The sequence below is a fragment of the Hyla sarda genome, chromosome 4 (assembly GCF_029499605.1).
Source record: "Hyla sarda isolate aHylSar1 chromosome 4, aHylSar1.hap1, whole genome shotgun sequence".
Classification (NCBI taxonomy): domain Eukaryota; kingdom Metazoa; phylum Chordata; class Amphibia; order Anura; family Hylidae; genus Hyla; species Hyla sarda.
Genome location: NC_079192.1, coordinates 277,185,084 through 277,208,418, shown reverse-complemented (window position 1 = coordinate 277,208,418; position 23,335 = coordinate 277,185,084). Strand labels below are relative to the sequence as shown.

Here is a 23,335-nt window from a genome sequence, read left to right as displayed (position 1 = left end):
ATTCGATTCGGTAACCGCTGGATACCACGTCCCTGACCCAGGAGTCCAGAATGTGTGTGGTCCAGATGTCTCGAAAAATATAAGAGACGACCTCCCACCCGAGAAAAAACTGCGGGTGGGGGCTTCACTTCATGCAGAAGAGGGTTTGCGGTTGCCTGATTTGGCCACAAACCAGCCGGAACGGTTGGTGTCTGACTTCCAAGACGGGCGTGGCCAGAACGAGGGAGACTTCTTGTCCCACGAAGGTGCCCGCTCAGACCCCTTGCTGGGGCCAAAGGTCCGAAAGGAAGAGGACTTCCTTTGGGAAGTAGAGCGAGCCTTATTTTGAGGCAACAAGGAACTCTTACCTCCCGTCGCCTCAGAGATAATCTCGTCAAGGCGCATGCCAAAAAGACGGCCACCCGCAAAAGGAAGCTCAGTGAGAGACCTTTTGGAAGCGGCATCCGCATCCCAAGCTTTAAGCCACATAGAACGGCGGAGAGCAGCTAGGTGACCCACAGCAAAGGCAGAACAACGGGCTGACTGCATGGAAGCTGTGCACAGAAATTCCCCAGCTTTAGAGCATTGGAGAGCCAGAGCAGACAGATCCTCTGAGGGGGATTCCGCTAGGATACCCTGACGGAATTTTGGGCACCACTCAGATAGGGCCTTGGACGCCCATGCTGAGGCGAAGATGGGAAGAAGCGAAGAGCCGGCTGTTTCAGAGGCAAACTTCGCTAAGGACTCCACCTTCTTGTCCGTGGAATCCTTGAAGGCAGCCGCATCTGCCAGTGGCAGCGTAGTGGCCTTAGAGATCCGGGAGATTGGTGGATCCACTGAGGGAGGGGAAACCACCTTAGTGACTAGATCCTTGTCAAATGGATAACGTTCTTGAATCGTCTGAATTCCCGGGAACCTCTTGTCTGGATGTTTCCATGCAGATTCCAGAATGGCGTCAAAGTCAGCGTGAGAGCTGAACTTTTGAGGTGCTGGCTTAGCATGATGAAAGGATACTTCAGGAGTTACGTCCGAAGTTCCTGGGTCCTCTAAGTGAAAGGTGTCTCTTATGGCCGCAAGCAGTGAGTTCACCATTTCAACTGTATCCGAGCGGTCCGTTGTCAGAATCAGATGCCGATTCGGAAGCCTCGTCAGCCAGTTCACCAGGAGAATGTGAACGAGTGAAGGCAGTCCTGGAGGGGGGCGACCCTGACCGGATACGCGGCTCTGGCGTGGTAGAGCGGCGACTCCGAGAACGTCCTCTGGAGGAGCGACGTTTGTGACCAGATGACGGGGGGGGGGGGGGCGGAACCCACAGGGGGAGCGCCCATGCCTATCTGAGGACTCAATGGAAGAGTCGGACGAGGCACCCCTAGTACACTTGTGAGAGCGTGAAGAATGTGGGGAAGCGGAGCGAGCCCCCACAGAGGGCCGGCGCAGGGCAGACCCCTTCAAGGCGGATACCACTTCCCGGGAGGCCTCAGCTACCGAACGGGAGACTTGGGTCAAGGAAGAAACCCAGGTTGGAGGGGCAGCTGAATCCACCGGGACCGAAAGGGCATCCAGGGGTACCTGGGGGTCTGGGGGAGCAGTCAGAGCAAGTGGGCTCAGTAGAGCTAGGCATCTTAGCATTACAGTGCTTACAGACAAAATAAGTCACCAACACTCCGGTTTTCTGTTTAGAGGGAGGAACAGCTCTGGGTATGGACATAATGAGAAAAGACCGGAACTTTCTCACCCTAGTCTATGTCCCCTGGCAGCTGGCAGAGAGGAGAACTCTGCTCCGTGCAGCTAGTGAAAAAAGGCCAGCCAATAGCCAGAGAGGGGCGTGCCTGAGGCAGAGGCACTGAAGGATTGGCCTCTCACAGTGAAATTCACGCCCATGGCGCTGATTGGAGGACACTTCGTGCCTCCAGGGAGCTCCGCCGGCCCTGTGGGCGGAGCTAATGGAGGACGGGGAAGAAGCTGTCATGGCGCCCGCTCCCAGTCCCGAGCGCATATGTCAGCCGCAAGAGAGCGGGCGGTGAACACGCCGGCAGCAGCTGTCGGAGAAAGTGAAAGTAAGCCGGCGCTCCGTGCGCCCAGCCAGAGAAAGCGCCGCGGCTGTCAGCCGCATATAAGGCGCTGCGGCTCGTAGCCGCATAGTAAAAAACACACACACAGTGAGGTATGAAACACACATACACACAGTGCAATCACTCATGCCCCCTAAAGATGCCACTGCTCGCCCCAGAAAGAATAAAGCCCCAGTACAGCCAGCCCCATAAACCTAAAAAAAGGTGGGCCAAAAAAAGAGGGTCTCCAGAGGTTGCAGGTCCGCACCTAAGGAGAAAGGAATGTACTCACCTCAGTCAGAAGAACTTACCTAATGGAGTCTTCTGTGAAGTCTTCAGTCAGCTTTTTGTCACCTGCATCACGCCTGGCTGCTATGCGCAAGCGAGGCGAGCAGAGAAATAGGGGGACCCGGACCCATGAGGTACCAACCCAGGCGCTGACCGTTGGCGAGGGGGGGTGAACAGCGCATATACGCAATGTCTGTGCCCCCTTACTCACAATGGGGAAACAGGGAACCGGAGTCCCTGAGTCCCCACCTGAAAACATGAAAGAAAAAGGGAATAAAAAACTAACACGTCCCTATACTAGGAAAAACAATAAAATAGAAGACCATGCCACCTCCTTCATACACTAAGCTTAAACTGATTAGCTCAGGGCCTGGAGGCGGGTATATCCTGCTGGGAGGAGCAGATTTTTTTATTACCATAGTGTCACACCTCCTAGAGACAGCAGCATAACCCCACGGTCTGTGTCCCCCAATGGAGCCGATAGAGAAATTTAATTTTTCATTTGCACAGTTCACTGTTCCAAAGATCTGTCAAACGCCAGTGGGGCAAAAATGCTCACTGCACCCCTTATTACATTCTGTGAGGGGTGTAGTTTCGAGGGGTGTAGTTTGTAAAAGCACATGGCACCATGACTTCCATTCCAAACAAATTCTATCTCCAAAAGCCCAATGGCGCTCCTTCTCTTCTGAGCATTGTAGTGCACCAGCAGAGCACTTGTCTACACATGGGGTATTTCCATACTCAGAAGAAATGGGGTTACAAATTTTGGGGGGCATTTTCTCCTATTACCCCTTGTAAAAATGTAAAATTTGGGAAAAAGCCAGCATTTTAGTAAAAAAATTAAAGAAATCATCTACACATCCAACTTTAACGAAGTGTCGTCAAACACCTGTGGGGTGTTAAGACTCACTGTACCCCTTGTTACGTTCCTTGAGGGGTGTAGTTTCCAAAATAGTATGCCATGTGTTTTTTTTTTTTTGCTGTTCTGGCACCATAGGGGCTTCCTAAATGCGACATGCCCCCCAAAAACCATTTCAGCAAAATTTGCTTTCCAAAAGCCAAATCTGACTCCTTCTCTTCTGAGCATTGTAGTTCGCCTGCAGAGCATTTTACGTCCTAACATCTGGTATTTCCATACTAAGAAGAGATGGGGTTACAAATTTTGGGGAGCATTTCCTCCCATTACCCCTTGTAAAAATTATAAGTTTGAGGGGGAAAAAAATGCAGTTTAGTGAAAATTTTTTAATTTACACATCTGATTTTAATGAAAAGTCGTCTAACACCTGTGGGGTGTTAAGGCTCGCTGGACCCCTTGTTACATACCTTGAGAGGGGGGGGGAGGGGTTGCTGTTCTGGCACCATAGGGGCTTCCTAAATGTGACATACCCCTCAAAAACCATTTCAGAAAGTCTCACACTCCAAAATCTCATTGTTGCTCCTTCACTTCCCTCTACTGCGCCCGCCGAACACTTCACATACACATATGAGGTATTTCATTACTCGAGAAAAATTGGGTTACAAGTTTTGGGGGGCTTTTTCTCCTATTACCCCTTGTAAAAATTCAAAAACTGGGTCTACAAGAACATGCGAGTGTAAAAATAAATGAAGATTTTGAATTTTCTCCTTCACGTTTTCTCATTCAATACATAAATTTATTTGGAATGTCTATTTTCCTTACAAGCAGAGAGCTTCAAATTCAGAAAAATGCAAAATTTAAAATTTTTCCATCAAATTTTGGAATTTTTCACCAAGAAATTATGCAAATATCGACGAAAATTTACCACTAACAAAGTAGAATATGTCATGAAAAAACAATCTAGGAATCAGAATGAAAAGTTAAAGCATCCCAGAGTTATTAATGCTTAAAGTGACAGTGGTCGGAATTGCAAAAAATGCTCCCTTCCTTAGGGTTATAATGGGCTCCGTTCCCAAGGGGTTAATGTCTTGCACCAAGGAAAATTATTGAGCTTATTCCACCATTAAGACTTATCCCCTAACCACAGAATGGTGAAAGTATTGTCTAGGTGTTATCAGTCAGGGTTGGGGCCCTACACAGTCTGACACTATCCCATCAGTGCTGACATTGCCAGACTGTGTAGGGAAACACTATGACAATTTACAAGGTGAATGTTAACACCTATAGTCAATTTATTCATAAACTTTCAGTAGTAATAACAGAATAGTTATTTCATTAAAAAAAATACAAGCATTTACTAGAACAAACCGCTCAGGACAAATGACAGGTAACCTTCCAATACTCCAGTAGAAATGAAATTGATAAGTAGTACCTATTACTTAAGTAGTATATTATATAACATGGCTCTAATATTGATATAATAATAAAATAATGAAACCATTTACTTACAACGCCTTCTCATCCTCCAGCAGTTTGACTAGTTCTGACACTTTTAGCTCTAGTTGTGAGCTCTGCTGCTTCTGCTGCTGAAGATCTTGCACACATTGCTCACGACTCGCTTTCACACTTGCTAAATCTACTTCCAGTTTCTGTGGAAAATACAATGTACAAATCCATGATTAACTTGAAATTATTTTTGACAATTGATTCAATTTTAATATAAACAACCTCTGAGAACTGTGGCAAGTGAATGGCTGAGCAGGTACTTCCTTGTGTTGAGAGTTTTCACTAGTTTTTCCCTCTACAGGCTCCAACCCTTAAGTCTAGTTGTCCCTTAGCTAGTGTATGGAGACTAGCTGCTTTGATGTCTTCCATACACTACACCTCTAGACAAAACCCTAAAAAGCAGCAGCAGGGTTAGGAAATTGTAAAGCAATACTGAGCAGTGATTTGTTAAATAGAACACACACTACAGACTTCTGTAGACAGTCTCTGCTTGTCACACTAGCAGTTAACTCCTTCACCCCCTTCTCTCTCCAAAGACTTTTATGGGTATCATGTCTGCTCAGAGAAGTCTATGGAGCTGTCTCTCAAGACCATTTTTCAGAGTGAATGACGAGTTTCGGAAGGTAGGCGGACGAATTTTGGCAGGTTTGCTGTTGTGCCATGTTCTTTCCATTTGGGTATGATAGATTTGATGGTGCTCCTGGAGAACATCAAAGATTTGGAGATATATATATATATATATATATTTTTTTTTTTATATAATCTAACCATGACTTGTACTTAACAACATTGAACCCCTACTTGTTTGGAGAGTTCCTTGGTCTTCATGGCAGTGTTTGGTTACTGATGCCTCTTGCTTAGGTGTTGCAGCCTCTAGGGCTTTCAAAAAAGGTGTGCATTTGTAGTGACAGATCATGTGACACTTAGATTGCACACAGGTGGACACCATTTCACTAATTATGTGACTTCTGAAGGTAATTGGTTGGACCAGAGCTTTTTATGGGATTCCTAACAAAGGGGGTGAATACATACACACATGCCAAATTTCTGTTTTCTATTTCTAAACAATAGTTATATTTATATAATCTTTTTCTTATTTCACTTCACCAACTTAGACTATTGAGTTCCAGTCCACAATTATTAGAAAATGGAAGACATACAAGACCACTGATAATCTCCCTCGATCTGGTGCTCCACGCAAGATCTCACCCTGTGGTGTCAAAATGATCACAAGAACGGTGAGCAAAAATCCCAGAACCACACGGGGCCAAAGTAACAAAGGCTACCATCAGTAACACACTACGCCGCCGGGGACTCAAATCATGCAGTGCCAGACGTGTCCCTCTGCTTAAGCCAGTACATGTCCGGGCGCGTCTCAGGATTGCTAGAGAGCATTTGGATGATCCAGAAGAGTACAGGGAGAATGTCAGATGAAACCAAAGTAGAACTTTTTGGTAAAAACTCAACTCATCGTGAAGTATGGGGGTGGCAACATCATGCTTTGGGGCTGTTTTTCTGCTAAGGGACCAGGACGACTGATCCGTGTAAAGGAAAGAATGAATGGGGCCACATATCGTGAGATTTTGAGTGAAAATCTCCTTCCATCAGCAAGGGCATTGAAGAGGAAATAGGGCAATGAAGCATTGGTTTCGTAAGAAGCGTTTCAAGGTCCTGGAGTGGCCTAGCCAGTCTCCAGATCTCAACCCCATAGAAAACCTTTGGAGGGAGTTGAAAGTCTGTGTTGCCCAGCGACAGCCCCAAAACATCACTGTTCTAGAGGAGATCTGATTGGAGGAAGGGGACAAAATACCAGCAGCAGTGTGTGAAAACCTTGTGACCTATGTCATTGCCAACAAAGGGTATATAACAAAGTATTGAGATTCACCTTTGTTACTGACCAAATGCTTATTTTCCACCATAATTTGCAATGGATTTTTTCTCATTATGTCTCTCATAGTGGAGGTATATACCTATGATGAAAATGACAGGCTTCTCCCATTGTATCCAAAACATTTATATTTATGCATTAGGAAAAAATAGTAGCTGTACTTTTAAAGGGGTTATCCAGGAATAGAAAAACAGAGCTAATTTATTTCAAGAACCGCTCCCTGTCTGTCTCCAGGTTGGGTGTGGTTCTGCACCTCAGTTCCATTGAAGTGAATGGTGCAAAGTTGTAATACTACACACAAAATGGAAACAGACGTGGAGCTGTTTTTAACAGAAATTTGCTTTTTTTTTTCTATTCCTGGATAACCCCTTTAACTAATTTGCACTCACCTTCACCTGCCCCTCAAGGCCTTCTGCTTTCTGCTCTAGGTTCAATTGCTTCTCCTTGTACTCTTTGAGAGTTTGCTCCAGCTGAGTACAATGATCCCGCTTTTCTTGTAATTTTGCTGTCACTTGCTCAAGCTGAACATTCACTTTATTTAATTCCTACTTGGAAAAAAAAAGAGAATCAATAGAAATACACAATGCAAGAGTATTGAATAATTGAAAACGAGTATACATTTAATTATTAGTACTCAATAATGGCAAACAATCATACATACATTAAGCTTACTGATTGCATGTGCTTAGCAATGTTGGAGCAATGCTTACCTGTTGCTTGTCTTGCAATGCATTTTGAGCTGTATCCAAGTGATTTTGCAAGTCAACCCTCTGTGCAGTCTTTGCTGCTTCAGCCGATAATAAAAGCTCAGTCTTTGCTTTGACCTGAAAGTAAAGCGGAACTTAATACTGCAGGGGATATGATAAGCTAAAATGGCGGAGGAGGGTCCCCTTACCTGCCTCCTGCCCCCGATCAATGACTCACTGATGCAGTCTGGCTTAGTCAGGCTATATCAGTGGATCCCCGATCTCAATGTGTAATGCTAGGCTGTAGACATAGCATTATATAGTGAATCAATTTATTGATTGCATATAAAAGTCCCCAAAGGAGACTTAAAGTGTAAAATAAATAAACCCTTATTTTCCAATTTTCCCCACAATAAAATAAATAAAAAACTGTATTTTTTACATATTTGGAATCAATGTGTGTAATTGTCAAAACTATTAAAATATAATAAATGTAAAAGAAATACTGTATCAGGGGAAATAAAATGAATTAAAAGCGATCAAAATGTCCCATCAGAACAAAAGTTAGCCCTGTATATACCAATTTTGTTTAAAAAAAGTTAGCATTTTTTCTATAGTACAATAATAGAAAAACTATATAAATTGGGTAACATTTTAACAGCATTGACCTATAGAATAAATAGAATGTCAATTTTACCATGAAGTGCACTGTGTAATAAGCAAGCACTTGCCTCTTAGAAGGATCCCTGTGTTTGTTCTGTCCGCATATACCCATGTGCACTTTCATGTTCTTGTGTTATCATGAATAAAAAATAATTAAGTATCTATGGTGAGTGCCCTGACTTTCTATTCTTTACATGGAAATTGAGCACTGTGGAATAACCAAACCCCCCCCCAAAAAAAATTTAAAAAATAAAGTTGCATAATTACAATTATAATTAATTTTCTTATACTTCTTCACCCATTAATAATAATTTTTGTTACACGATACATTTTATGGTCAAATGAAAGGTGAGATTAAAGTATAAAGTATAATTGGTCACGCAAAAAATAAGCTCTAGGTGGAAAAATAAAATGGTTATGCCTCTTAGAATGCGAAGAGGAAAAACTGATGTATTTCACTATACAGCAGCATAACAATGTTTATTATTAACAGGAAGAAAAATGTACAACAAAGCATACCACCCCACTCTGTCAGGTGAATAATGGCATATGGCTACTTTCAGAGCAGTACAGAGGAAATGTGAATGGACCCTTACCTGTGCTGTGATATGTTGAAATGGGAACCCTATTCCCTTACATTTGTTAAAAAGGATCCTGTCCTTAGGCCAGATACTTCTCAAATGAAAATTTAGCTACTGGCATCTGAAAGCTTTATAGGGGTTAACCACTTTATTGATAATGTATTGCATTGGAGGATATAGGCTACATAGTAATATACTCTTTATTGAACGTGTCCTGTCCATAACATGACCACAAATGAAGTAGCGTGTGATAACTCTCCTTCATTTATTTATTTATTTATTTATTTATTTTGCAACATGTTACTACAGGGAAGACTAAATGATGTTTTTCATTACATGTGCCTTCATCTGCAAACATCTTATAGACAGGACAGAAGGCTGGCTGGACAAGGGAATGTGACTTCACAAATATACAAAACCGGAAACAACTTCAATGGAGAATATATTATTAGTGAAGAAGGATATAATTGTCCTTTAGATGACATCTCTATCTAGAAAAACAGGTTAGGCTTCTTTCACACTACTGAAGACGCTCTGTTACAAACCGATGTTAATGGCTCTTTTTTTTTTTCTTCTTCTACTTTGTCTGCCATTAACGTCCGTTATTGTAACAGAGCCTAACGGGAGTTAAAACGGGCAAAGAGGATCCCATTCACTTGAATGAGATTCCTCTAACGTTAGTCATAACTCCTGTTCTTGCGGCCGAAGATAGCGGGAGAAAAAAAAACGTGTCATGCACAAATTTTTCTCTCACTATCTTCCTAACGGACGTCACCTACCGGGCGAAAACGGTACTGTGAAAGGAGCCTTAGACCGCAAAGCCTTCTTAAAAAGGTCAAAATGAAAATTTGAAATGTTTTCTACTATGCCATCAGTGGAAGTGCTGTTTATTATTTGTACTAATGTGTTATTACTATTGTCTAGGAACTTCCTTTGGAAAAAAAAACACTAAATGGCAGTGCTACAGTAATATACTAAAAAACAATTATGACATTATATAAACAGTACCTGTAGATCCAGCTGCACTATTTTTTCTTTGCTCTCATTCAGTTGACCATTTAGTTCTCCATTGGTGGTCTCCAGAGACAGGACACGGTCTTGAGCTGCTCGGACCTGGGATTTCTGCTCCTGCACTTGCTCATGGAGATCTTCCTGTGCTTGTTTGTGGCTTTCTGACTGATTCTTTAATTTTTCTGTTAGTTGTGTTACCTGTAAAAACAATACAAGAGTCAGTACACCTGTTAATGCTATGTAATACTGACCTGACCCAGATTCTATGAATACAACAAGCCAGACCGCATAGGCAGATGTATGCATCTCCGCTAGGGCAGAGAAATATCTAATACATGAGATACCTGTACACTGACCCCCCGACCTACGATGGCACCGACATACGATCATTTCAACATACGATGGCCTCTCAGAGGCCATCACATGTTGAAGGCAGCATCAACATACGATGATTTTGTATGTCGGGGCCATCGCATAAACGGCTATCCGGCAGCGCTGACTGCTTCAGTTGCCACCGTATAGACGTTTACGGTGCCCTGTGTGGTCCGCTGACGATCATTTACCTGTCCTCGGAGCTCCAGACCATCCTCTTCGGGATCCTCTGCATGGTCGGCGCTCTCCATCGTCGTCATCACATCGCTGCGCACACCGTCCCATCATCCAATAGGAGCAGCGTGCGTAGCGACGTGATGGCGGCGACGGAGAGCAAGGATGCCGTGGTAGCAAAGGCCTTGCCGGAGCGTCGGGGACACGGCGACAGCGATTGAAGGCGACATCCAGGGCAGCGGTGACGAGCGGTGATGGTCTGGAGCGGCGGGGACAGGTGAGTATAACCTCCAATACCAGTGGTCTTCAACCTGTGGACCTCCAGATGTTGCAAAACTACAACTCCCAGTATGCCCGGACCGCCGTTGGCTGTCCGGGCATGCTGGGTGTTGTAGTTTTGCAACATCTGGAGGTCTGCAGGTTGCAGTCCACTGTCCTATACTTTACATTGCACGGATCCCTCAACATACGATGGTTTCAACAAACGATGGTCCATTTGGAACGGATTACCATTGTATGTTGAGGGACCACTGTATAGTTCATTTATCCCATAACCGCTACGTACCTGTTCCTGCAGAGTGTGGTTCTTCTCTTGTAGCTGGTTGAGGACGGCAGTTTCTCCTTCACCAGCTTGAATTTTGGCACATAGATCTTCTCGCTCTTTCTCAAGTAAGGAAATATTTTTTTTGCTCTTTTCCAGCAAGGCCTCGAGGTTTTGAATTTTTTGATCTTTGTCACCAATCTGCCTCAACACTTGCTCAAGATCACTCTGAAAAATGTCATTAAGCATCAGGTAAATGTGTAGTGGAAAATAAAATCACCTTGTAGAATAAGATCATATGAAGAAATGGCAATATCACAAAGCACAAATATAGTAAACTTAATTGGGAGAAGAAAAATGTACAGCATGCTACTACTGCTTCACTTCCATGTGGATCATGTGAATATTGCTGCCCCACATAAGGGAAGTATATTGCCATTATAGATCCAGTCTTCTATCAGCCTCATGAAAGAGAGAACAACCTCATCCTGTCCACAGCCATCTTGGTCACTAAAAAAAACAGACTTAACATTGCTAACAGACAGCTTAATAAAATTCTGATAAAAAAAAAAAAAAAAATAAGACCAAAAAAAAAAAATCAAACAAAAGGTAATGACCCTATAAACACCTTAGTGTTAATAACTTATCATCACCTGAATTATAGTAGCAGACTATATGATGGCAAACTCAGTCTCTGCCCTATCATTATCGAGGCCCTGCAACAAGCAGGTTTATCAGGTTCCTCTAATGAAGAAAATGGGGCTTTATCCAGCGTGATGACTGTCTGTTAAAAAGGAGCATTGCACCGGAAACATGTCTACAATATAAAGATCCCGTATGCAATATGCTGCTTGTTGTATTGTTTTAATGCTGAGGATATAAAGGTTCCATTTTATCATCTCCAACACACTAGATGAAGCCTCATTTTCTTTGTGATGCCATACGCTTGATCAGAAGTGGACATCTGCAAGGGAGAGAAATGAGGAACTGTCTAACTTACCTTGTTCAACCTCTGATGCAATCAGATAAGCTATTAAATCAGATACATAATTAAAAGAATGCTGTCTGTCCCTAAAACAACTGTCACAAACATATGTACCATTAAAGATAAATGTAAAACACTAATATGTCACAAACACTCAATTAGATGACAGACGTGCAGTGTTGTGCTGTAAAGATGTCCCAGAAAGCATTAACGGGCTATATTATTACCCAAATGTTCGCTTGTTCCTCATCACTGTCCAGGGTAGATATACCCAGCGATCAAACAACAAATGATATAAAGCTTCAGTGAACACAAGCTGATTAGTCATATCATTTATGTGGATATGAAAATGATCAACAGTCAATGTGTAAACAGGACATGTGATGCCAACAATCATGTAAAGTGGTTTACTGTATATGTATAATTACATTAGGCTGGGTTCACACTCCATTAGCAGGGTATACCTGTCTGGATACATTGGTAGAATCTGTAAAGCATACGTCCAATATATGGCTATAATGGATGACACTTAGTGGTTGATTGCTCCAGGCAGTAAATCTGCCCATGTAAAAGAGATCCTTATAGTCATTGTACACAGGCAGATAACTTACCCACAAAAAGTTCTGATCAATGGTTTAGACAATAAACAGAACAATTATCAAACTTTGGCTAATTGTCTATTTTGTGCTTTACTAATGTATGGCAGTTTTTATGCAGTGGGTGTCAGAGTTATCATAAAAAGGAGGAAGCTGCACACAAAAAAAGAAAAAAAAAAAATTATTATATATAATAATAATATATATATCGTATTTATCGTCGTATAACACGCACTTTTTAGGCAAAAAATTTTAGCCTAAAGTCTACCTGCGTGTTATACGCCGATAAGCCGCTGCAGTTCAATGATTTAAAGCGGGCGCTTTAAATCAATGAACTGCAGCGGCTTTGCAGGTGCAGAGACCGCCAGCGCTGCCCCTGCCTGCCCTGGGGTCTAGCACCCTGCTGCCGGCCCTTCTCTCCCCCTGGCGATCGGTGCCGCTGCCCGTTCTCTCCCCCTGACTATCAGTGCCGGCGCCGATAGCCAGGGGGAGAGAAGCGGCGCCAGCAATGGGGCAGCGGCGCCGATAGCCAGGGGGAGGAAACGGGGCAGCGGCGCCGGCAGTGGGTGCCGCTGCCCCTTCTCTCCCCCTGTCTGTCGGTGCCGCTGCCCCATTGCCGGCACCGCTTCTCTCCCCCTGGCTATAGGCGCCGGCAATGGGGCACCGCCACCGATAGTCAGGGGGAGAGAACGGGCAGTGGCGCCGATAGCCAGCGGGAGAGAAGCGGCAGCAGGGCTCTAGACCCCAGGAAAGGCAGGGGGAGAGAAGCCAGCAGCGACGGCCTCTCTCCCCCTGCCTTTCCTGGGGATGTATCGGGGTATACGCATGCGCACACACGCACCCTCATTTTGCCATGGATATTTAGGTAAAAAAACTTTTTTTATCCAAATATCCTTGGTAAAATGAGGGTGCGTGTTATAGGCCGGTGCGTGGTATACCCCGATAAATACGGTGTATATATGTGTGTGTGTATATATATATATATATATATATATATATATATATATATATATAATTGCTTTACTGCAGTTTGTGTTATGTCAGTCTGTTGTGGCAACAAATTTAATAATAGAGCTTATGTTTAGCTTGAACAATCTGGAAACCCAGCACTGTAGCGTACAAAGCAGTTTCAATTACCATTTAGTCCATTTTATTTGTTTTACCACTAGCTTGACATATAACCAAGGTATATGTATGTATATATTTACCTGGGCTTCTCTCAGTTTGGATGTAGTGGTTTGCTGAAGGGTTTGCTGTTCTTGGTGTTGCTGTCGAATTTTCTCCAACTGATGCTGCAGATCGGCTGAAGTGGAGACATTTTCTTTAAGCTGAGGGAAAACAAACGTTTCCATTTTAATTCTTCTACATCCAATAAATACCCAAACCTAAATATTTGGAATGTTCAGAAGTAAAAGCATACCCTGTTTATTGTTAAAGGAGTTTAAAATAAATAAATAAATAAATAAATAAATAAATAAACAGCTCCCTCCTATCTGCTGTGATGTCTTCTGATCCCCCAATTCTCTCTTTTCTTTCTACTTCTGAGACAGACTCTACTCGGTAGAGAGGGACCCCTCACCCAATCCATGATTTACATGGGACATTGCTTTGGCTAGTCAATGCCTAAGAAGGGATGTTACTGCGAGGATGGCATTGGGGGGGGGGGGGGGAGGGGATCACGTAGGTGAGCATAGCTCTAGTGTCCCGTTAGAAGTCTGCTAGAGCTGCCAGTCATTGTGAAAAGGTGGGGTCAGGGATGCTCCCATTAGAGAGAGCTGCCTCTCTGACTATTCAGCAGCAGCATGATGTTTTCTCTGTCATGCACATGTATGTACTAACCCTTACCTGAGGCTATTTAGGGCTGTCAGCAATTTTACTAATAGAAAACTGCTGACAGATGCATAGATGCTACATCATATACATACCGTATTTTTCGCCGTATTAGACGCACTTTTTCTTCCCCAAAATGTGGGGGGGAAAAGTTGGTGCGTCTTATACGGCGAATATACGCCCGAGGCTGCTGCGGGCGAGAGCAGCGGGAAGTCAGCGGTAAGTACAGAGGCTGCGGCGGTGCGGTACAGCGCTGACTACCCGCTCCCCACCCGCAGCAGCCTCATGACCGCCGGTGAATTTTTCCCCTCACACCGGCTATGTTTATTGCCCTACGCCTGAAACATACAGTTCCGGGCGCCGGGCAAGTGAATTACTAATAACTGTATACTAAAAACCAGGGTGCCTCCAGCTGTTCTGAAACTACAACTCCCAGCATGCCCGGACCGGCAAAGGCTGTCTGGGCATGCTGGTAGTTGTAGTTTCACAACAGCTGGAGGCCCCCTGGTTTTTAATATACAGTATTAGTTTTTACCTGCTCTGGCCGGCCCCCGCCTGCAGCCGCACACAGGAGCCGGCCCGGGCACATAAAATCATAGGTTTTCCTATGCCGGACATCCCTATGTCCCGAAAAATCTTTTCGGGACATAAGGATGTCCGCGGGTCACTCACCATTCCCCGGCTGATGCGCGTCCTCCTCCGGTCCTCCTGCGGTCTTCCTGCGATCCTCCGCCTCTCTATGGTTGTACGCACGGGACCTCAGTGACGTCCCGTGCGTACAACCATAGAGGCGCCGGAGGACCGGAGGAAGACGCGCGCCGACCGGGGCCTGGTGAGTGACCGGCGGTGTGTAATCTTCAGCGTTCTGGTCACCGCTCCTCCGGTCCCGGCACCTACTGCTATGGTCCATAGGCCATAGCAGTAGATTGTGACACCGGGCCAGAGGAGCGGTGACCGAAACACTGGTGGCAGCACACAGACATACAGCCTCCAGCCGTACACTGTATATGGCTGGAAGCTGTATGTCTGTGGGGGGAGCTGCCTACCATTGTGGGGGAACTATACTGCCAACTATTGTGGGGGGACTATACTGCCAACCATTGTGGGGGAACTATACTGACAACCATTGTGGAGGGGGGGGGGGAGCTGCCTACCATTGTGGGGGAACTATACTGCAAACTATTGTGGGGGGACTATACTGCCAACCATTGTGGGGTAACTATACTGCCAACCATTGTGGAGGGGGGGGGGGGAAGCTGCCTACCATTGTGGGGGAACTATACTGCCAACTATTGTGGGGGAACTATACTGCCAACCATTGTGGGGGGGAGGGGGGAGGAGCTGCCTACCATTGTGGGGGAACTATACTGTCTACCATTGTGGGGGAACTATACTGCCAACCATTGTGGGGGAACTATACTGCCAACCATTGTGGGGGAACTATACTGCCAACTATTGTGGGGGAACTATACTGCCAACCATTGTGGGGGAACTATACTGCCAACTATTGTGGGGGAACTATACTGCCAACCATTGTAGGGGAACTATAATGCCAACCATTGTGGAGGGGGGGGGGAGCTGCCTACCATTGTGGGGGAACTATACTGCCAACTATTGTGGGGGAACTATACTGCCAACCATTGTGGGGGGGAGGGGGGAGGAGCTGCCTACCATTGTGGGGGAACTATACTGTCTACCATTGTGGGGGAACTATACTGCCAACCATTGTGGGGGAACTATACTGCCAACCATTGTGGGGGAACTATACTGATATAAAATATTTTACTACAGTATTTGGTTCAGAATCTTTTTTTCTAGATTTTCCTCCTTTAAAATTGGGTGCATCTTATATGCCGGAGCGTCTTATATGGCGAAAAATACGGTACATTAAAGATAACTGTGTACATACAAAGGCAACAATTTGGTTAGGGTCTTTTTCTGTTCCAGCATGACTGTACCCCAGTGCACAAATCAGCAACCATAACAGACATGATTGCATGAGTTTGGTGTGGAAGAACTTAACAGGTCCGTACAAATCCCTGACCTCAACCCTATCAAACATATTTGAAATGAACTAGAATGGAATTTGTGAGTCAGGCCCTCTAATTCAACGTCAGCGTCACAAATTTCCACAGGCACAATCAAATACCTTGTACAAAGCATTTTTTAGAACAGTAAACAGTTATGACTGCAAAAGGAGCCAAATTCTGTATGAATATCCACAAGGTGTAATGTTTAGTTGTCAAAATGTCACCATATAGTGTAGAATATATTTCTCTTTCCTCTGGACAATACTTCTTATTAGGGCTCATTATCTCACTACAATGCCCCATCCAGTGTGAAAACTAGTGATGACAGTTTCAGGATTTAAAGGGGCACTCCGTCACCTAGACATCTTATCCTGTATCCAAAGAATAGGGGATAAGATGTCTGATCACCCCAGACATTCAGTGCACGGAGCGAACTTCGCTCTGTGCCGGATGACTGGCGATGCTGGGCAGAGGCTCGTGACGTCACAGCCACGCCTGCTCGTGAAATCACGGCCACGCCCCCTCAATGCAAGTCTATGGGAGGGGGAGTGACAGCCATCACACCCCCTCCCATAAACTTGCACTGAGGAGGGTGTGGCAGTGAAGTCACGAGCCTCCGGCGCTGCACCAGACGCTCTAAATGAATTCTGAGTGCAGCAGGGAGATGGCGGGGGTCCCCAGTGTCTGGCACCCCGCGATCAGACATCTTATCCTCTATTCTTTGGATAGGGCACGGTACCCCTTTAATAGTTTAAATATATTAAAATGGAGATTGAATTATTTGCATCTAAAAATGAGCAATACATATGACTGACAGGTAACAGCAGCACAAGATTTAGAACTACATACAAATCAGAATATTTTATAGGTTGCCTGGAACATAAAACAGTTTACACAAGGTGAAAGGTTCAGACCTTCAAAGACAGGCAGTAGCCAGAAATATTAGTGCAAAGCAAACATTCAGACCTGCTCCTCAGCACGTGAAAGCTTAAGCTGCAAATCCGCCACCTGCTGTTCCTTGTCCATCAGTTTCTCAGCAGACAGCTGTCTCTGCTCTTTAAGCCTTCCATGTGCTTCCCCTAGCTGGCGCTCCGTCTCCAGTAATTTGCTGTGAAGCTAAAAAGACATGAGCTTAAATATGACTGCCAGGTACTTTCCATAGATCATTCTCACATACAACCTGACTTCCACTAATACATAACATCTATTTATTTGCACATTAGTGTATAAGCAAAATCTTATAGCCAACAACAAATTATACAGTTAGAGGTGGCACATGGACATGCCTGCCCCCTGTGCCAGTCAGTGGCTGAGGTGGGACACGACTGTGGTCAATGAGTGGACAGGTACTTGTGCACTTTATCTTTTAAAATTAACATTTAGAAATAATTAACACACATGTGAGAACTCACATATACATGCCCCCTCTGCCATCAGAAGCAGTCACTGTCGGTCGTGTGACCACTACATTTTAAGGCAAATGAAGTGGCTAACTGGCATTATTACACCAATGTTTACTTGATACATCTATAATAGTAAGTATGAAATCATTTCAGCACTTTTTATCTGTCCCCCCCCCCCCCCCTTTATTCATTTGTCTCATAGGCTTTTCTGAGCAGGACCCTCACTCCCACAGTATGAGTTGTTGAATAGTTTGTTAGTCTGTAGTGTCTGATTTGTTGGAACATGTGCCCATTGTACTGTAAGTGCTGTGGGACTTGTCACAATGTAAATAAAAATTATCCTTATTTATAGATAGAATGTGTGAAATGTGTCACCTGGTTAATCTCACTCTGCTGCTGTAAACCATGTTGCTCCTTTTCCTCCCGCTGTTGTTGAAGCTGCTTGAACTCAGCCTTAAGGTTCTGGTGCTTAACCTCCACCTCAGTCAGCTCCTCTTTCAGTTTCTGGTTAGCTTGTCCTTTCTCAGCCATCTCTGTTTTCAGGGTCTGCAGCAAAGCTTCACTGGCAGACAACCGTGCCTGGAGCTGCTGACACTCCACATCTTTATGGTTGAGATTAACCTGCAGGTTCTTCCTGGACATAACCTCTTCACTGTGTTTCTCTTCCAACTGAGTGTACTCCAGCTCCTTCTTTAGGAGTTTCTCTACCATGGTCTGCCAAGTTTACAAAAGAACATATTCATATTTCAGATTTTACCAGTTTCTAGACTCTGCTCTTCCTCAAGTGCCTAACAAAATATGATGAAGTGCCCCTTATTTTAACTGGTGGCAGAAGGCCTGGTATCATTGTTGTCCCTAAGAAAAGACAACTTCTCTGCAAGACAAAATAGAAAAATAGTGCCGGTACCATAACTAAAAAAATAAATAAAAAATAAACCTCAAGTTAGTAACTAAGGCTAGGTTCATATTGTTGTTGTGCTCCATCACAACGGACCCAGTTCCCAAACCGGGTCAGAGCACAACTGACATAAATGATTATCATCGGGCATCTGGTAGTTTACCAGAGTTTAGCGGAAAATAAATTGTGCATGCTGAACTACCGTCGTTACCACAGACTTGCAGACGGAACTTCACATAATGGAGCCCAACGGCCATGTGAACTTACCCTAAGTTTTCTCTTTTTAGGTCATAACTGAGGGTGGATTTAAAGAAAACCAGGCTGTACTGGCTAAAACCAAAAGATAATTTGAGGCTCAGGATCTAGAATACTGGATAGATGTTTAGTTAATGATTATATTAAATATGTAATGTGCTCCATGACACACAGGGCCGTTGTGGTTCAGCGGGGACACAAAATACAATAAATTGAAAATAAAAATTAAAAAAGTCACATAATAACATAGAATATATTTGTGTTAAAATAGAATAAAATATAATAAAATGAAATAAAATAAAATTATATAAATAAACAAGCTACACGTCTGTGGTTACTCCAGCCTATGAGGAAATAATGATATAACTGTTCTTGCACGTGTCTTTTGAATGGAAAGAAATAAGGTGCAGCAATAAGCTGTACAATGCGCTGCTTGTAAAATGAATAGTATCCGTTGGTATTGATGTAACAATTAATGCATGGTAACAATAGCAGCAATGACTGGTATACTAGAAGTGAGTAGCAAACAGTAGCAATGTTTAGTTAAGTATACTTGCTGTACTGAAGAACTGAAAAACGGATCGCCGCTTAGATACTCGACAGTCTCACAGGACTAGGGGTAATAGTGGGCTTCAACAGTGGGGACTGCAGCGCCTCAGTGAACCATTGATTTTGGCAAATCGCATACAGTGCGCGGAAGTAATGTTCAGAATTACGGTCTTATTGTATGTTGCTTATGCTGTTAGAGACTCGGCCATCTCAAAAATTACAGCAGTGATGCATGCTGTAATTTTTGAGACGGCCGAGTCTCTAACAGCATAAGCTACATTCAATAAGACCTGGATTCAGAACATTACTTCCGCACACTGTGTGAGATTTGGCAAAATCAATGGTTCACTGAGGCGCTGCAGTCCCCACTGTTGAAGCCCACTATTACCCCTAGTCCTGTGAGACTGTCGAGTATCTAAGCGGCGATCCGTTTTTCAGTTCTTCAGTACAGCAAGTATACTTAACTAAACATTGCTACTGTTTGCTACTCACACTGCTAGTATACCAGTCATTGCTGCTATTGTTACCATGCATTAATTGTTACATCAATACCAACGGATACTATTCATTTTACAAGCAGCGCATTGTACAGCTTATTGCTGCACCTTATTTCTTTCCATTCAAAAGACACGTGCAAGAACAGTTATATCATTATTTCCTCATAGGCTGGAGTAACCACAGACATGTAGCTTGTTTATTAATCTAATTTTATTTCATTTTATTATATTATATTACATTTTAACACAAATATATTCTATGTTATATTTATGTGACTCTTAAAATTTTTATTTTCAATTTATTGTATTTTGTGTCCCTGCTGAACCACAACGGCCCTGTGTGTCACAGAGCACATTACATATTTAATATAATCATTAAATAAACATCTATCCAGTATTCTAGATCCTGAGCCTCAATTCTCTTTATTTATATTTTAACCTTTTCGACACCGTGGGTATAGGTGCCATTTGAGTTGCTCGGATCAAAGGTTACTAGCAGATAGGAGCCTCTCCTATATTGTACATTTGCTAAAACCAAAAGATGTGAAAAGAGAGAGGCAATAAGAACTCCAGCCACATTATAAATGCAGGGCACGGATTTCTACTGAGCCTTTCTTCCAGATAAGTGCTGGAGGGTAGGGCACATACCTCATTCTTCTGTGACAGTTCGGTCAAGGAACTTTTGAGTTGTTGTAGTTCTTGGACATAAACTGCAACTTCCTGGGGTCCCTTTTCAAGTTCAGCTTTCAACTGGTTAATTGTGGACTAAGAAGGAATAAACAATAAGGGCATATTAAAATGATATGAACGATATTTTTGATGATCAGGTGATGATAAAACAATGAATTAAGGCGTCATAAAAATAGGCTTTAAAATAGGTGGATTTTGCTTGTGACTGTGTGGATTTCTATTGGATTTTAAGTTTACTACATAGAAAGATAAAATCTGCAGTGAAAAGTAGTCAACATGCTGTGGATTAAAAAATCTGCACCAAAACCTACAGCATGATAATGTGATTTGGATAATCTCTTTACCTGCACGGTACTATAATCCACAATATTTTATCTACATGTGCATTTACCCCTGAAATGTATCTGTCTGTTCTCCCAAACTATCTTATAACTAATATGTAGTATTAATAATTTAATTCATTATTTTAGGTTATAAAAAAAATAAAACACTAAGTAAAACCTTACATACAGAGTGATTTAGGTACTTAGTTATCTAATAATAATTGCTGTATAGAGACACATATCACACACAATAGTACTCCAACACTGAGGCAAAGAACATATTGCAGCTTCCCTATTACTAACAGAAAAAGATGCTGCCGGGGGTGAGAGGTCACTGTTGTATATGTATATAAACACACACACACACACACACACACACACACACACACACGTACATATATATATATATATATATATATATATATATATATATATATACACTACTGATTTAATAAAAACTAAAGTTGTAAAAACCCTGTGCCATACAACGATGTAGTAAGCCTACATAAAGCTGATAGTATATGGTGAATCTAGACAGTTCTTAGGGAAATGCAGAAGCATAATATTCTTTAATAAATTTATATTTTTCAGAATCAATTGCTTTACAGGAGACAGAACTGTAAATCAGAGGGAGCTGATAGATCCCCTTTAAAAACCGTTCACGTACCAGTCATCTGTATATAGAACACAACTAAGGCAATGTGGGTTTCCAAAAAGGTTAAACAAGTAAAACAGCTTTAATCCTTAGAGGTAGGTTTTTTTAATTCCCCCCCCCCCTCGCTTTTAATAGCCATAAGTCTTTCAATTTTCACCTATAGGTGCATATAAGGGATAGTTTTATACATCACCAATTGTACTTTGTAATAACATCACTTATTTTACCACAAAATCTACAGTGAATTAAAAATAAAATAAAATAAATGAATGGGGGGGAGGGGGGTGTCCTGTTTCTACACAGCGCGCTGTGTCCTTTACAGTTAAAGTGTTCTCCTTATTCTGTTGGTCAATAGGATTACAAGGATTATATTAAAAAATATATAAAACGTTTTGTACAAAAAGAAGTATGCTTAAAATTGTCCTCTTCTGACCCCTATAACACTTATTTTTTCCAATACAAGGCTGTATAAGGGATCCTTTTTTTTGCGCAATGATCTGTAGTTTTTTTTTAGGTACCATTTTTGCTTTATGGAACTTATGTCTGAATGTATGCTTTATCGTAAAACCACAAACAAAATAGCTTTATTAAGGTAAGGACAAATACAGATACAGACCAAACCCCAGCTGAAAATGCACATGCCTACCGAAGTGTGTGGTTACTAAAACCGATGTGAACACCACTGCAATCCATGGTAAAATATGTTAGATGTTTTGACTGTGGTCACAGTGAGGGAGATTTATTAAAACCTGTGTAGAGGAAGAGCGGTGCAGTTGCCCATAGCAACCAACCAGATCACTTCTTTCATTTCTCAGAAGCCTTTGCTCACACCATCCTATTTTTTTTTCTGTCCCTGCCTATTACCCATCTATCCCTAACCCCCTGCCTGCCTTTAATTTTTTTTTTTTTACATATTTAAAATGCTTTTTTGTCTGCCTGGTAGCGTGCTCACTACCAGGCAGACTTCCCCAGCAGGCACCACGTCACTGATGCCTGCTGGGGCCGGCGCTTCCGCCCGTAGTTCACCTATACAGGGTGCCTCCAGCTGTTTCCCCACTGCAACTGCCAGCTTGCCATGACATCTATTGGCTGTCAGGGCATGCTGGGAGTTGTAGTGGGGAAACAACTGGAGCCACCCTGTATAGGTGAACACCGGAGCACATACCGCTCCCCGCTGCGCAGCCCGCAAATAACCCCCCCCCCCCCCCACCCCGCCCCCGTTGCGCCGCTTAACTCACTCCCCCTCCCCCTTAGTTCACCCAGAGTACCCCCTCCCAGCCGCGCAGCCCGCATGCCCCCCCCCCCCCCCCCCCCCGCTCCGCTCAACCCACTCAGTTCACCTATTCAGTGTCCCTCCAGGCTTCCCCACTACAACTCCCAAGGCATGCTGGGAGTTGTAGTGGGGAAACTGGAGGCATACTGTATAGGTGAACAGTATACATAATACTTGAACATATACATAATACATGTATACATAATACAGTGAACATAATACTTTACCTTGTCCCCATCTTCCTTCAAAGCGCTCGCTCCCGCCTGTCTGATTGACAGGCGGGAGCGAGCACAGCAGTGATTGAATTTCGACTCGTTGCCAGGCTTCAACGAGTCGAAATTCAGTGGTGACGTCACTGCTGAATGCATTCGGCCACTAGGAGGGCAACCCCTAGTGGCCGAATTTAAAAGTGATTTTAAACTGTTTTAAAATCACTTTTTTTAATTAAACTATATTAGAGATATGTTGTAGTACTTGAGTACTACAGCATATCAATTTTTAGTTTTCAACTGTACCACTCTTTCTCTACACAGGTTTTGATAAATCTTCCCCTTTATGTGTGGGTAGACCATCAATCAATTATCAACACAAGACTCATTTATCAGGACAGCGATAGGTTTATTTCAATGCCAGGTGATCCCTTTATGTGTCAGATCTAAAACGCAACAATAGTGGTTAAAACTATTACCTTGAATGGGATTACCTCCATTAGAAAGCAGACAAAGAGAAATTGACAAAGATGATGGATGAAAGGA

The 23,335-nt window shown here is 43.2% G+C and overlaps 1 protein-coding gene across 2 annotated transcripts in view; it reads right to left on the bottom strand.

The window, feature by feature from the left end:
• The window catches only part of EEA1 (early endosome antigen 1), a 118,571-nt gene that overhangs the window by 36,169 nt on the left and 59,067 nt on the right, over nt 1–23,335 (bottom strand). For both annotated transcript variants that reach the window (XM_056574352.1, XM_056574353.1), the window contains 9 exons: nt 20,288–20,404; nt 17,816–18,154; nt 17,004–17,153; nt 13,386–13,505; nt 10,621–10,824; nt 9,507–9,707; nt 7,279–7,392; nt 6,958–7,113; nt 4,684–4,823 (listed from right to left, as the gene is read on the bottom strand). In XM_056574352.1, coding sequence (XP_056430327.1) covers nt 4,684–4,823; nt 6,958–7,113; nt 7,279–7,392; nt 9,507–9,707; nt 10,621–10,824; nt 13,386–13,505; nt 17,004–17,153; nt 17,816–18,154; nt 20,288–20,404 — 1,541 coding nt within the window. The remainder of the gene's footprint in view (nt 1–4,683; nt 4,824–6,957; nt 7,114–7,278; nt 7,393–9,506; nt 9,708–10,620; nt 10,825–13,385; nt 13,506–17,003; nt 17,154–17,815; nt 18,155–20,287; nt 20,405–23,335) is intronic.